The sequence below is a fragment of the Mercenaria mercenaria genome, chromosome 18 (genome assembly GCF_021730395.1).
Source record: "Mercenaria mercenaria strain notata chromosome 18, MADL_Memer_1, whole genome shotgun sequence".
NCBI classification, from domain to species: Eukaryota; Metazoa; Mollusca; class Bivalvia; order Venerida; family Veneridae; genus Mercenaria; species Mercenaria mercenaria.
Genome location: NC_069378.1, coordinates 12,242,644 through 12,258,403, shown reverse-complemented (window position 1 = coordinate 12,258,403; position 15,760 = coordinate 12,242,644). Strand labels below are relative to the sequence as shown.

Genomic DNA, 15,760 nt, shown 5'->3' with positions numbered 1-15,760 from the left:
ATTTTCAGCCTATTAGCATGAATATACAGTCTGGAAGGGCTGGGCATGTAGAGAAAACGAACATACACTTGGCGTAGTATTCACAAATCACTCAACAAACGGTGGAATATATGTTCTTCTCGATATGTTCAACTCGATATGTTTATCTCATGGACTGTTAAGATTATATGACATTAATTTTGTTTCATGAACTGGCAAAAAGAATATGCAGAAAAATGTATATCACATTCCTTGTTCGTAAATTGAATATTTTGTGTGTTTTTTCATTTTCAAAAACTTTTGTAAGTGCGTTTTTCTAGGGATACACAATCACTTAATGTCATGAGTGTTATACATGTAACTAAAAGGTAAAAAAGATCTTCAGTAATCACGATAATAACATAGATATCAAAATGTCTTACCAGCATATCAAAGTAAACAACAACATCTCTGGTATTTGATATTAGGAACCAAGTACCAAGCAAAAGATATGCGACAGGAAAATGGGCATTAATTGTCTGATTAAAGCGAGGTGTTTTTAATATGTTAGATTGATAAGGCTTTACCAATACCTTTTAACCTTTAGCATGCTAGATAAATTGTCGTCTGCTGGAAATGTCGTCTGCTAAAATTGTAAAGTTCATTCAATTTGCTCCAAAATTGGAAGAAATATTGTCAGAGTAGCAAACAGCTTGGAACCTGATCAGACGCCGATTTAATCGGCGTCTGATCTGGTTCCAAGCTGTTTGCAAAGGCTGTTAAATTCGTCTGCAGCAGGCTAAAGGTTAATGACATTAAATAGATACACTCGTATGTTATGTTGAACGATGACATCATTTAAGGATGTACTATATATTCAATATATATGAAACTCTGTCTTGGCAATCCCACGTTAGTACCGCGGCCAATAAACTAAACTCAAAAATTGCTCTACTTAGAAGAATTGCATTTTTCTTAACAGATGAGATGAAACTATTGTATTACAATGCATATATTATGTCAACCACGGAGTATTGTTGCAATGTCTGGGGACTTTGTCACAAATCGGACACTGATAAAATTACATCTTTGCAGAGACGCGCTATAACAATAATTACGAAATCAAAGTGTAGCAACTTTGATGAAGTATTAAAAAATTCAAAACCTCTATCTTTTGAGAACAGGTGCAAATACCATATTTCATTATTAGTGTACAAGAGTAAAACAGGAGATTGTCCTATATACATTTAAGATTTACTACATTTTGTTCATAATGATCATTACAGTCTGCGCTCAATCGAAAACATGGATCTTTCTATTGTTAAACCTAAAACGAACTACCTGAAACAAACATTTAGCTACAAAGCTGCACACATATGGAATTCACTTCTTTCTTACATTAAACTTCATAATAATAATATAACTGCTTTCAAGCATGATTTAAAGAATTTTCTCTTGTTACAATAGTTTTTAGCAATTAATTACTTGTAATTACAAGAATTTTGTTGAATTGATGTTACTATATTCGTTTCCAATAATAATAATATTCATATTATCTTATTATTCAAATCTGGAACTATTTATTATCTTATGGGACAGACTTTCTCTTTTGTATGTATCTTAATTGTCATTGTCATTATCTTAATGGTAATTCTTTTAAAACATAGTTATTGTTATATTACGTTTATTTAGGACTTCTTTAATTTGAGATGTGTTTGTCGAGAAAATTTAAGTAATTCTGATATGTGTATTCTTGTATAAATGTTAAATTATAAATTGACTGTATGATTGTGTGTATGTGTGAATGTATATCAGTTGAAGGCAATACTGGAAATAAGTTGTAAAATATCTGTATTTGTACACTTAGTATGTCACCTTGAGAAAATAAAGTTATTATTATTAAGAGAGAGAGAGAGAGAGAGAGAGAGAGAGAGAGAGCAGATAATATAATATGGCAAAGGAAGAATACAAATTGTTTTGAATCAAATCATTTATAGGATTTTCTTTACTCGTACAACAAACGATGGCAATGAGAGGATGTATATAGTATAAGCATGACAACTCGATCGTGAATAATGTTTAGAATAATCTCTCACGTTTTACATTGTTAACAATAGGACAAAACATAGAGCTCCACTGAAGAAAATTCCATATTTTGCATTCACAGCGATAAGGCAGTTCCAGACCAGAAAAAGCCCACGATTCAGTTATAACGTTAGAAGAAAGATTTTATATTTTCTCTGATATGGACAGTATATACACATTAAATAGTAAACAAAATAAGGTCTAGTTTATATATTCATTTTTTCCTTTGCATCATGGAAATAATCTAGAAAATAAATGACATAGAAATTCAATACATAGAATGTTAGAAAATGTCTATTTTACTATGAGCAGCGAACTCGATAAAATTTACAATGGTTAAAGGTAAATACCACAGTTGCCTCTATATATATATGTATTTTCATACAGACAGAATTTCATTAAATTTTGTGCACTGACTGAGAATCAAGTTTAAAACGGAAACATGTATAAAAAATCATAGGTATTCAGGCTTGATCTTGACTTACCTGCCGCTGAAAATCAGAAAATCCAATTTTCAATAGCAGGTAATTCAAGATCAAGGCAAGAAAGAAAACTGTGCATTTTAATTTTCATTTCTGTTTCAGACTTCATTTGCAGTCAGTATACAAGGTTTAAAGAAATTCGGTCCATGGGAAAGACCAGACCTTTGCGGTATTATTTGGTCATGTTCATAGTTATTGACATTTGCAACAGTCTCTATTTTGACATGGGGAAATTTTTTCTTACAGAAAGAATTTCTTCTTTAAACTTTTTTTGCTGATAGAGAATCAAATCAAAAACAGAAATATGAAATAAAACAAACCACAGGAACCCAGCCTTGGCCATGAATTATCTGCCCTTAAAATTCGGAAAATACTGGAAAAAATACTTTCAAGGGCAGATAATTTAAGATCAAGCTTGGGTACCTATAATTCCTGCTACATATTTCGTTTTAAACTTGATTCTCAGTCAGTACACAAAGTTTAAAGAAATTCTGCCCATAGGAAATATATGTTTTGCCGCGCGACGGTTTATACTCCCAAAGAAATGTTTTATAGATTCTATTAGCTACTACACAGGATTTCTTAACTTTGAGTTAACTTCTGTGCTTCCAGAGGACATTCTTCGACTTCACATACATTGAATATATTGTATATTACAATATGAATACGTAATGTAGTTCATAGGATATTCTAACACGACCCGTACCAATTTTGATACAAGCATATAGCAAAAGGTCTATATGCTGATCTATGATCAAATATGGTTAGTCCCTTCGTCTTTTAGTATACATGTATGCCATTTGTTAGTGTGCTAAATGGTAATATTGCATAATATATAAACCTTTTTGGACACAAAATACTGACTAATACTTATTTGCAAGTAAGAAGTAATCTTCACATATCAAATCCTATAACAGGAAAATACATAATATATCATTTCATATCCATATAAATGTAACTAGTTGGAAGCTTTTCTTTCTATCATGTGATGATACAATTAAAACCATAATTTTATTGTGTGATATAGCAGTAGCAGTAGCAAAAACGTAAAATAGTCAGTGGCAGTAGCCGTAGCTAAAACGTGAAACTGACAGTAGCAATAGTTGTGAAATGGACAGTCACTGTAGCAGTACAAGCAGTAGCAGTAGCAAAAACGTAGATTTGACAGTGAAAGTGACAGTAGGAAAATCATCATGAAATTGGCAGTAGCAGTAGCAAAAACATTAAATTTGTAGTAGCAATAAAAGCTGCAAGAATGCAGAATTTGTAAGAAGAGTAGCAGTAGTTCGAAGAACGTGAAACTTGCAGAAACAGTAACAGTTTTACTTCTTGGCTACTGCTACTACAATTTTTACATTTCTCCTACTGGTACTGCCAGTTTCACGTTTTTGCTGGCCAGCTACTGCTACTGCCAAATTCACATGTTTGCTACTGCTATTGCTATTGCCAATTTTACGTGTTTCACGTTTTTGCTACTGCTACTACATTTTGTACTACCGCTCCTGCACCCTTCCACGTTTCTGCTACTGCTACTGCCCATTTCACTGCTAATGACAGTTTCACGTGTTTAAAACTACTAAAGGTCCTGCACATGTCACGTAATTGTTACTGCTACTATTGCTACTGTCAGTTTCTTGGCTACTGCTTCTACTATTTCCAGTTTCAGGGGAAATGCCACAGTTGCCTATATGTATATAGGGCAAACATTTCCTACGGACAGAATTTCTTTAAACTTTGTGTATTGACTGGGAACAAGTTTAAAACAGAAATATATATCAAAAATCATAGGTACTTAAACTTGATCTTGAATGATCTGCCCTTGAAAGTAGATATTTTTTCAGTATTTTCCGACTTTCAAGAGCAGCTAATTCATGACCAAGGCTGAGTTTCTATGGTTTGTTTTATTTCATATTTCTGTTTTTAATTTGATTCTCTGTCAGTAAAAAAGTTTAAAGAAGAAATTCCTTCTGTAAGAACATGTTTGCCCCATGTCAATATAGAGACTGTTGCAAATGTCTTTAACTATGAAAATGACAAAATGACACCGCAATGTCCTAGTCTTTCCCATGGGCCGAATTTCTTTAAACCTTGTATACTGACCGCAAATGAAGTCTGAAACAGAAATAAAATTTAAAATACACAGTTCTCTTGCCTTGATCTTGAATATTTGCCCTTGAAAATTGAAAATTTTAGTATTTTCAAGGGCAGATAACTCATTCCAGTTTTCAAGGGCAGATATTCAAGATCAAGCCTGGGTATCTATGATTTTTATTACATATTTCCGTTTCAAACTTGATTCTCAGTCAGTACACATAAAATTTACCGCGCCGAAGATGACCCGTCGATTCATACAAAGCTAGCAGCAGTTAGTTTTACAACTGACATCAAACTTTTACATGTATTAGCTGTTTAAATTTCCTAAAGAATTAACAATCATTATCTCTCACTGTAATTTACAGACATCCAAAATCATGAAGTCCTAATTATTAAGTTCGAAATTCGAAGTGTACCCTACTACCTAAAGGCTTTCAGGTTATATAGCAGTAATTCGGTCAAAAATGAAACGAAAGAAGTCCCTAATGAATAGAACCTATTTTTTCGTTTTTCCCCTCATTTGCGCGTAAACCGTGGGTCAAATGGACATTATTTCACTCGTGGGATGAATTTTACATAAAATAAGACACTTTTCGTGCTGATATTTGCATTTTATCGAGTTGTTTACTTGAAAACGATAGTAGGGTATTTATTCTGCGGACCGCTTTCTGAAATGCGGCAGTATGAGGGTACTTGTCTTTAGCTGACTTGCATTTCACTGCTTACTATTCAACATTCCTTTTTCCTTTCGTTTTCTTGAAGCAAATTATGGATATCTTGTGGAAAATAGGTCTACGACGGAGTGATAATCTAGAAACTGTATCAAAATTGTTCTGAATTACCTGAATTTAACAATTTATTTTATTGATTTATAGCCTTTATCGAGTGTCTTCGGATTTAGCCTAACTAAACCAAGAGTCTCTGATGAGACCCTTGCTAAAATCGACCAACACTGGAGAAGTATAGATGCATGATAAACTATTTTTGCCAACTCACGTAAATTTGGTAGTATACTAGCTTGCAGTCTCAATACAAACGTTACCTTTGAAAGCACAAAATGCAACCAAGCAAAATAATAGCATACCCGGTTTGAAAAAAGTCTGTTCATGAGAGATATTGGTTTGTGCAGCATCCCTCACGCCTTCTCGCACCGGCTTAAGGGATATTCTATTATAGTAAAACTGAATGAACTTGCCAAAACTCTGATTTGTACAAGATCTTACGCATACATATGTTTTGCGGAGATTAACTATTTTTTATCTCTGCGCACATGGTCCCACTCTCTTTAAAACAATCCTATGGAGGATTTATTTATTTATTTATTTGGGTTTTGCGGCGCACCAACACAGTATAGGTTATATGGCGCCAAACAGGACTACAAATTTTGGTTCCACATCTCATTTACATAGAAATAAAAACACGAGGTGTAGAATCAAAATTTGCATACCTGCCTGCTGGAATCACAGAGTTACTGCAAAACCAAGTGTTAAGACCATATTAGTCGCCTCTTAAGATCATGCAAGGGCAAGGCAGTGGTTCCAAGTCTTTTCATACACATATCGTCCCAGAACCACATGGGGCTATGGAGGATTTAAGATCTCGTTTATAATAACTTGCTTGGAAGCAGTTGCCTAGCAATTTACTAGCACTAAATCATTACGTCAGAATTTAATACTGACACGTCAGAATAACACCATCCTACAAAAAAACAACACACTAACTTGATAAGTTTGAAAACCAATCCAGTTTTTTTACCAAACTATATTTTGCAAAATGCTACATAATAGTACCATGGTATACAATCCAAAATTATTTCCAATATTTCAGCTTCTTAAACTATTTTTAAAACAGTTTCTTCGTAAGCTTACAATCATAGGGATCCGTCACGTGCTATGATATAGGGGAAACTTTTATGAGAATTTTAAATATACTTATAGGAAAATATGATCACATTCCCTGGCGGCCATAATTTCAACGAATAAGAAAGAAATGAACAATTTTGGTAGAGAGCCAAACAAAGTATATTTCTGTGAAATAATTGTGAATTTATTGTGAAATCGGACAAGCATTTTTGAAACAACAAGATTTTCAAAGTTCCAATTTTATGCAAAATGGAGAAATGACCACGCCCTCTCCCGGTCATCTGCTTCAACGAATCGGAATATTTCAAACAATCTAGATAGAGGTCACACAAGGAATGCTTCTGTCAAATTAATTTAATGGTTTTTAAGACGATTTCTGAAGGGTTTTGTTTCCTTTCTGATGCCATGGAAACATAAGTTCTGTATAGAATATAATTATTAGAGGACCATTCAAGGAACATCCAGGACAAGTTTCATCAATTTCCATTAAATGGTTTCAGAGAAGATGTCGTTGAAAGAAAACTGTGGACGAACGGACAACGGACGGTGAGTGATCCCAATAGCTCAACCTGAGAGCTCCGTGAGCTACAAAGATAGCAGGACACTGATCACGGGGTTACCTGCTCCTCTACTCTTATCGCTAAAATCAGAATAAAAGAAGCAGACGCAATGATGACGTGCTCCCCGGAACTTAACACTAAGGTTTGAAGTTGGGAATTTAGGAAAAGTGAATGAGCTGCTTAAAATATCAGAACCCATATACATGCACAAAATGTTTCTTCTGTACAAAAAACACTGATTGCGTAAATGTTCTATGTGCTCCAATGATATGCTCCCCTGCTTTTAACACTAAGGTAGAAGTTTGGAATTTGGGAAACGTGAATGACCTGCTTTAACCCTTAGCCTGCTGGCGGCAAATGGTTTTTCCTTTGCGGCCAGAGAAGACCAAGATTAGCCTGCACATCGGTGCAGTCTGATCATGGTCTGCACTGTTCGCTATTCCGTCAGTAAATATTTAGTGAACACCCCTTTGAATAGGAAGTGTACTGCTCAAACTGAAAGATGAACAAGTTTATTATAGAAATTTAGCAGGGGGTTAAATATCAGAGGCCCATATAAACGCACAAAATGTTTCTTCAGTATAAAAAAAAGATCTGTAATTTCCTATAAATTAACATATTGACAGTATTGACAGAAAAGTTATATTTTCCGAGATTTCTCTAAAACTACTTACTGACACGTCCTCAAACTGTGTATAAATGTTAAACCATTTGCAACATATTATCGATGACAATATATAAAAAAAAAATAAGATATTAAGAGCTGTTATATTAATTTTGTGTTAACAGCAACTTCGTTCAGAGTCTGGAAAAATATTCGGTCTGTTTTTTTCCCGTAACTTTCAAACTTTATTTAAGTTGCGTAATAATATGGCATCTAAGTCACCGTCCCCAAAGCAGTCCAAAATAGTACATAATGCTGAGACAATTACATATACCAAAATATTTATACAAATTACAAAAAAATACATTGGATTTCCCTTTACTTCAATTTCTGTAGCTTTATCAAATAAGGCCGACCGGTAGTTCCAACATCGCTTTAGCGGTGCAACATGAGAAGACAAGCTAACAAATCCCAGCTAACAGAACACAGTCATGTTACGAGAAACGGATTCGTTTGTGCTCCAAGTACACCCATCGTTTCACTTGATTCGGTATATAATGGCTAGCAACTTACAAGACCGACCGGAAATGCCTCATTTCGTCCCTATTTATCCACTCGTTCTGCGTAAAATTCATCGCCCAGACAACGCTAGAACAACCTATAAAAGTTATAGCCAGTGTGAGATTGCTTTACACCAGAATCATGATTTCATTCATTACCAGTATTGCTGAAACCGGTGAAAACCACAGATGTAATTTTTGTATATTTGAAATGATTTACATCTGAAAAACTGACAATAAACCTGATCCACTTAGTGGATTATCCGAAACAAGCACACATGAGTTCTGCGAATCATAACATATTGACCTTGGACTCTGGCCGGCCGTGAGTGTAATCAAATTCCTTTGAAGTATAGTTTGTCCATCTTTATCGACTTCTATGACATTGTCTTGTAGATAATTGGTCACAAAAACGCGGCCATCACTGGTCACACAGACCCCATAGGATCCTTCTGTCTCCTTTGATTCCAAGTTAGAAAGGACGTTACCATTTAGGTCTAGTGTAATCAAGCCCTTGTTGATATCAGTCACATAAATCTTACTTGCTCTATCTCCGATAGCAATATTTCTGACTGACTGAAATATGTTGCAACTTCTGTTTGTTTTAATTTTGCTTTGGCAGATACCATTGGTGTCATATACATACACTGTAGAATTATGGTCAGAAATAAAATACTTCTTGTCTTTGTATGCCAGGCCGCAGCATCGGTGTTTAAATCGTAAATCCATGTACTGAACTGGTGACATTTCTTTGTCTATCAAGAATACTTTCAAGTTTTTGGTCAAACTAACAGCAACATGTTTGGCTTCTGTTTTACACACTGCTGAAGGTGGCTCGTCTAAAGCTGCCTCCCCTTTGACCGTGTAGGTTGAAGAAAGCCAGGTTAAACAGAATCTGGCAGAGTCAGCTAATATAAATGTGCCATCGTTTAGCTGACATATCCCCTCAATGAAGGTATACAAAGGAGATTCCGATTCAATTATATAGCTACAACTTACTTGACCAAAAGACTTGATTTCTTGAAGCAGATGGTGAAAATTGGTTTTAGAATCAAACTTTAAGCCAGCCATACCTTTAGTGTCACTATATCTACTAAATAACTTCTCCATCTCCTCGTCAGCCCTTTTTACACAGTTTTCAGCTTTTACCACGTCCATGAATACCTGACATTCATCTTTATTACCAGTGTTTTCGAGTTTTTCAACAAGTGGATCCATTTCTTGCTTAACAGCATTACATATATCAATTTTTCCCCTATGTTAACACGCAGAGTGTTTCCAAAGTAAGTCAACCCTAGAGTGGCCCTTTCTGCCATTTCATCAAATACATCATTAACTTGTTTCCTCATGTCAGCAATGTCTTGTAGGAAGGTTGCCTGTTTCGTGTAGAGCTCGTGTATGGATTTCTCATATTCTCTTTTGAATTCACCAGCATCGTCGCAGGCATACTCAAGTTCACTTTTAATATTTTCTAACTTTGTGCTTTCAGCTATTCCTTTCGCGGCAGTGGGAATGTATTCTTTTGTACGGCAGTCACTGAAGTACAAAGAAACAATTGTCACCCTTTGATAAAAAGTAATGATATGTTAACAGTCCAAATAGGTTTCTTTTGATGAAACTTTATACAGATCTGATGTCATTGTCTTTGTATTACGTTCATATCATGTGAAGAGGTCATATTTTATTCTGAGATAATGTTACAGTAATAAACAAGCGTTTTTACATGCAGTATGTCTTGTTACACATTTGTGTAACTGAAATACATTGTATGCACACTGACACCATCCTAGTCTTATATAGGTTAAGACCGAACATTTGAACTTCTGAGGTAGGGAGTGGTCTAGGATTTTTCTTAGAGCCAAGAGTTTTGTTATCGTAACAGTCAGGATTTTATCAGATCTTGAATGCCAGAGTATTTTTTTCAGAGTGAACCGAAGACATTTTTAAAAACATTTTTTTGTTATTCGGTAACGATTCTGAATTGAGTAATTTTCTTGTGTACATGAAATAGCTATATATGTATTTATGATTAAATGATTGATACCACAATAAAATGAGTCACCAGGGGCATAACCAGGTAAAAATGGATTTTCGGGGACAAATAAAGAGTGGTTCTGGGGGCATGCTCCCCCGAAATAAAAGTCAAATTGCATAACACCTCTGGTGTATGTTGGTGTATATTCGGAAATATAATCTTCCCCATTTGAAGTTATAAACGTACTGAACTATACCTGTGAAAATCATGTCATGGCAGAGAACACGTTAACTGGCAGCAGCTTTAAGGCCTAATATATACACCTATATGGCTTATCAAATCCTTATACGTTAACTTATAATTTTCAATGAAACAGACGCTCTTGGCCTAATGTAAGGTACTAGCAGTCTGATCTGTAGAAAAAGTTAGAAGCAAAAAGAGTAACGAAGAGACAGTGGGTACGCCGTTTTAGGTAGGTGTGTATTGTATATGTTTGTACACCATTATAATAATTTACGTTTGAAGACAGCCTATCAAAAAGATACGTACCTATGCTTTAAAGAAATACAGACATGACAACACAGTTCATTGCATTCCCCACAGTGTATGCTGATTATTTCCGAAGGATGTTTTGTACATTTCTCATTTAGCTGCGCAGCTGTTGCCTTTTGTCCCCATTTATCTTCATCAGATTTTCCATAAACAACATGATCCTTCAGTTTTGCCATTCGTCTATGAATTCTCACACAATCATGGCAGTAGAATTCCTGACATTCGGGACAGTAGTGCAGAGCTTCTCGAACAATATTACTTTCTTTGCAGGGGTTGCACGTATATTTTATTCTGATACTTATGTCAGCTTCCGCTGAAGCATTTTGTTGGTTTTCATGATCGTCATCTGCAGAGCCAACAACAGTATTCTCATAATTTCTGCAAGTTGCCATTCTTAGAAACTGCAAGAAAAAAAAATGATCTAAAGAGGGAATCAGGATTATGCAAAGCCGAATATAAACAATTAAAAGACCTCATGTTTCTCTGTCTGGTATTGAAATTTTGATGTTTCTCTGTTTGGCATTGAAATTTTGATATATCAATATTGATAGATCGATCTAACTGTCCCCTTAATTTAAGAAGTGTATTTTCAGTAATTTTAAAATGCCGAGTCAGCTTTTTGGTTTAGTTTAGCGTTAGATCATTATTTTTGCAGAAGTCGTCCGGTATCCGGAAGTAAGGGGTATCCGGACTAGATGTAACGTCCGGTTTGAAGTAGGATCCGGTTTTGAGGGAGACTGGTTTGGAGTTTGTTAGGACTGATTACATTAAATGGGAAGTAACTACTTAGTGTTACGTAATCCAAAATGTTGTTCCATGCTGTTGATGAAATGTGGTATCATGAATCATATGAGGATGTGACAGTTATATTTTTGGCTTCGTTTTACTGCTTTATCACACTGGATAACCGGCTATCCTGACGCCCGCTGGAAATGTAACCCAGCTGTAAATCGGTAGGTAAAGTTTTTCATTTATTTCTATTAAAACGAAGCCAATTCTTGCAAATCAATCTGACAGTTTTGTCAAGGAATGACCATGGCTTACATTTACAATTTCTGGGACAAAAACGATCGTTATGTTTTGAGATATTCGCTAACAATTTCTCCAGTTTGAAAAATCGAGCAAAAGTTTTGCGAAAATTGTTTTGTTTATGAACAACCTGTGAAAACTTTTATCATCTGGTTTAACAGATGTGTCCTTTCGGAACACCTGTGTGAAGTTTCCGGATTCTACGTTATTCTTGAAAAAGTATATTAGCCTTTAAATAGACATGGTCGAGAAAAAAAGACGGCCGCTAGTGCCGCTAGTTTTGTCAAGGAATGACCATGGCTTACATTTACAATTTCTGGGCCAAATACGATCGTTACGTTTTAAAATATAAACAATTTCTTCAGTTTGAAAAATTCGAGCAAAAGTCCAAAGTTTTGCGCAAATTGTCTTGTTTATGAACAACCTGTGAAAACCTTTATCATATGGTTTAACAGATGTGTCCTTTCGGAACATCTGTGTAAAGTTTCCGGGTTCTACGTTATTCCTGAAAAAGTATATTAGCCATTAAATAGGCATGGTCGAAAAAAAAAGACTGTCGAAAACGGCCGCTAGTGCTGTCGTTGAACTCGGATGTTAACATTTATAGACTATCCATTAACTCCGATGATTTTGAATACTTTTGTATGTAAAAAGTATTACTGGCAGTGATTTGACGGAAACGTAATTATTTTTAAAAATGACACTTTCATTTCAAGAGGCTTTACACCGGGCTGAATTTTAACCTAGTTCACGCGTTCTTGCCATTTTTCCGCCATGCGAAAGCCAACCATATATTTTTTGCAGTTACACCGAAGCAATATAGTACATATTGCCATTTTGCCAGCTTTTGATGGTGGAGGAAAACCACTACAGGTGCCTCCGGGCTATTACAGAAAGTAATTTCACCTCGGGTTTTGCAAGTGCAAATGATTGCTTCTGGTCGTCAGTCCTTTGAATTCCGTTTTAATGAATGTCAAATACCCGTCCTTGTTTTGAAAAGTGTTCTTAGTGCGGAGCTTGATAGGTGTATAATCTTATTTGCTCATACATAATTATTTAAATGCTCCTAATGTAAATCTGCCATTTTTTTTTCATAAATACCTTTTCAACAAATACCAGTTTATTCTTGATCTAAAACTGCAAGTTGTTGATTTATAAAGGCAAACGATTGAAAACGATTGTTTCAAATCTAAATAAGCAGGACTTTGCAAAATGTCACATGACTGTTAATCAGTTATTTCTTAACATGGCAGCCACATGTAGCTTTAATCAACATATAAAAAGGTAGATCGGAATACTCGATCTTACACAGTCAGCTATCAAATAAAACCGCATGAAAATAAGTTCTTCTATACGGCACAATGTATTTGAAATTTTGTCTATGCATGTAGGAGCTGCCAGTTTGACACAAAATACTTATTTATAGCTCTGTGTTAAAGACTTTTTTGTTATACTGACATTGGAGGTGGTCATTAATGAATGGGCCTCACTAATACTTGTATCATCGGTAACACATGTTTAAAGTTTAAAAATCAATACTTAAAAATCAGTCCATGCATGTAGAATCAGAGCCCGGACAAGACACTGCGGGTGGATGGACGGACGGACGGACGAAAGGAACAAAGCAACTTCTAGACCCTAAACCGTCAAAAGGACAATGATAATGAAATCAACCAGAATTACTCGACATGGCAATAAGGACCATACATAAGTATATACAAACTGTTTACTGACTGGAAGTATACACATTTTACACAAATGAAAGACGGAAGAAATCGCAAAATCACAGAAAGACTAAACAGATACAAAATATACATAAAGCAGAGACACTACGGGGCATATAACATGTCTACAAGGCAGTTTTTTTTTTACGTTTATACAGCTGTATTCTCGATAGCCGACAGCTGACTTCAACGACTGCCTATTTCAAATACAGCGGCCGTTTTCGACAGTCTTTTTTTCTCGACCATGTCTATTTAACGGCTAATATACTTTTTCAAGAATAACGTAGAATCCGGAAACTTCACACAGGTGTTCCGAAAGGACACATCTGTTAAACCATATGATAAAAGTTTTCACACAAAGAGTAAATGACTTCCCAGATCCTAGTTTAAGGGAACGGTTATATTCTCACATGCCACCCCGTTTTATCACCAGATACGAACAATATGATAAAAATTTGATAAATATTCACTTTTGAACTTTATACCTGGGATAGGATGAAGTTGATGTTAGTACATCAAGTGCGTAGCCGGTGGTTTTTGTTTTGTTTTGTGAGTTTGCTTTTGTTATTCAAAAACTAACAAGGGCGATAAAGAAATACGATCTGTATTGCGTTATGTGGTTTAATAAGTAAACATGAAATAGCGAAATGCAAGTGACTCTTTGATTACATATAGTTTGACTCAATTTCCTAATTTTTAACATGTACTCATATACTTCTGTAAGCAAAATGTTAAAACATCTGCTACTTTTGCACATACTGTAGAATCTGGTAAATAAGCGCATATTCGAATATAAGCGCATATCAAAAGTAAGCGCATACGGCCTTACCGTTATACCATATGGGATAATAAGCGCATATCATGCCCTTACCATAATTTTGTCTCGAAAGTAGGCGCATATCCGATTACTGGTAAACAAACAACAGATGCAGAAAAAAAGACGTAATTAACGGTATTATACCGTGATAATTGTTTATCATAAATACAAGTGACAAGTTTTCTTACCTGTTGAATAGCCGATAGGTGTTAAAAGATTATAATGTTTATTGTCTGGTAAACGATAATTATTTACGATAATCATGCTTTTCGAATAGAAAATATTTTCAGTAAATTAGGGCTATATTCATAGTCGTCACTCAAACTCACACTTGACTCAAACTTGGGTAAGTATCACTCAAGTGGACCTCGAGTAGACCTTGCGGGAGTGTGAGTGGAGTTCGAAAGTCATATTCATAAATCCCACTCAATCTTAACTTTCGGAAGGACAGCTCGAGTAATGGTTTCATTGTACACAATGGATTTAGAGGGTTATAACGGTTTATATGACAATAACATCAAAGATATGCAAAAGTGCTGATCATTACTTTTGTAGTTGGAACTTGTCATCTTATTGCTCATCTGTATGTTTATCCGTCCGTTCGTTCGTCTATTTATTTTATAATACGTCCTTCCATCCATTCGTCCGTCCGTACGTAATCTGCATTAGTAGAATTTTATTAATACTTAGAAATATAGCGTTTAACTTTCGCTGAAATTAAAATTTATTTAAACAACTGAATTATTAATTCTGCCGTTAATTGTTGGTGTTTCCCGAATGCCAGTACGCGTATTTTTTAAAGTGCAATTACTAAAATCATAATTGAGCCGCACCATGAGAAAATCAAAATCGTGCGTTTGCGACCAGCATGAATCCAGATCAACCTGCGCATCGGCGCACTCTGCTCATGATCCATCTGGTCGCTAATAGTTTCTCCAATTGCTGTTGGCGTTGAAAGCGGACAACATGGATCCTGACCAGACTACAGACGCACTGAGTTGGTTTTCTCACGCCGCGGCTCATATCGTTTTGTATAAGTAAATGTTTCCGTTGTCATTTAAACAATGAAATGGTAGGTTCTTCATGACATTTAATTTGACGGATTGTATATATATTTCAGTAAGAATTAACGGATATCTAGGCTTGTAAACTGTAAATATTTGTTAATACGTCGTGTGTTTCTGGGAGTGACTGATGAGCCCCGTTAGGCTAGGTTTCGTAGGTATATATTTGAACAGTCTTTTGATTTGCTGGGCCTTTTGCGTTTTCATCGTTTTCAACAACATGTATTAAAAAACATAATTTAATATATTGTTTCCAAAATACCTTGCACAAATATGAACTTCCGCTTTAACGTGACACTGTTATCTTACATTCAAATTAATCAAATATTGTAAATTTATCATCTAACCTAACATTATGAGACCTTTGGAAACACTCAAGGGTCCCCAGAACCTC

At 35.2% G+C, this 15,760-nt stretch overlaps 2 protein-coding genes across 2 annotated transcripts in view; one reads left to right on the top strand and one right to left on the bottom strand.

Moving 5' to 3' along the window:
• Positions 1-2,241, top strand: part of LOC123539468 (multiple epidermal growth factor-like domains protein 10) — a 36,146-nt gene extending 33,905 nt beyond the window's left edge. Inside the window, exon 11 of the mRNA XM_045324104.2 lies at positions 9-2,241. Coding sequence (XP_045180039.2) covers positions 9-16 — 8 coding nt within the window. The 3' untranslated portion in view covers positions 17-2,241. The remainder of the gene's footprint in view (positions 1-8) is intronic.
• A 4,194-nt stretch (positions 2,242-6,435) lies between these two features.
• The window catches only part of LOC123539388 (E3 ubiquitin-protein ligase TRIM33-like), a 33,503-nt gene continuing 24,178 nt past the window's right edge, over positions 6,436-15,760 (bottom strand). Inside the window, exons 2-3 of the mRNA XM_045323956.2 lie at positions 10,730-11,133; positions 6,436-9,741 (exon numbers count right to left, since the gene is read on the bottom strand). Coding sequence (XP_045179891.2) covers positions 9,351-9,741; positions 10,730-11,133 — 795 coding nt within the window. The 3' untranslated portion in view covers positions 6,436-9,350. The remainder of the gene's footprint in view (positions 9,742-10,729; positions 11,134-15,760) is intronic.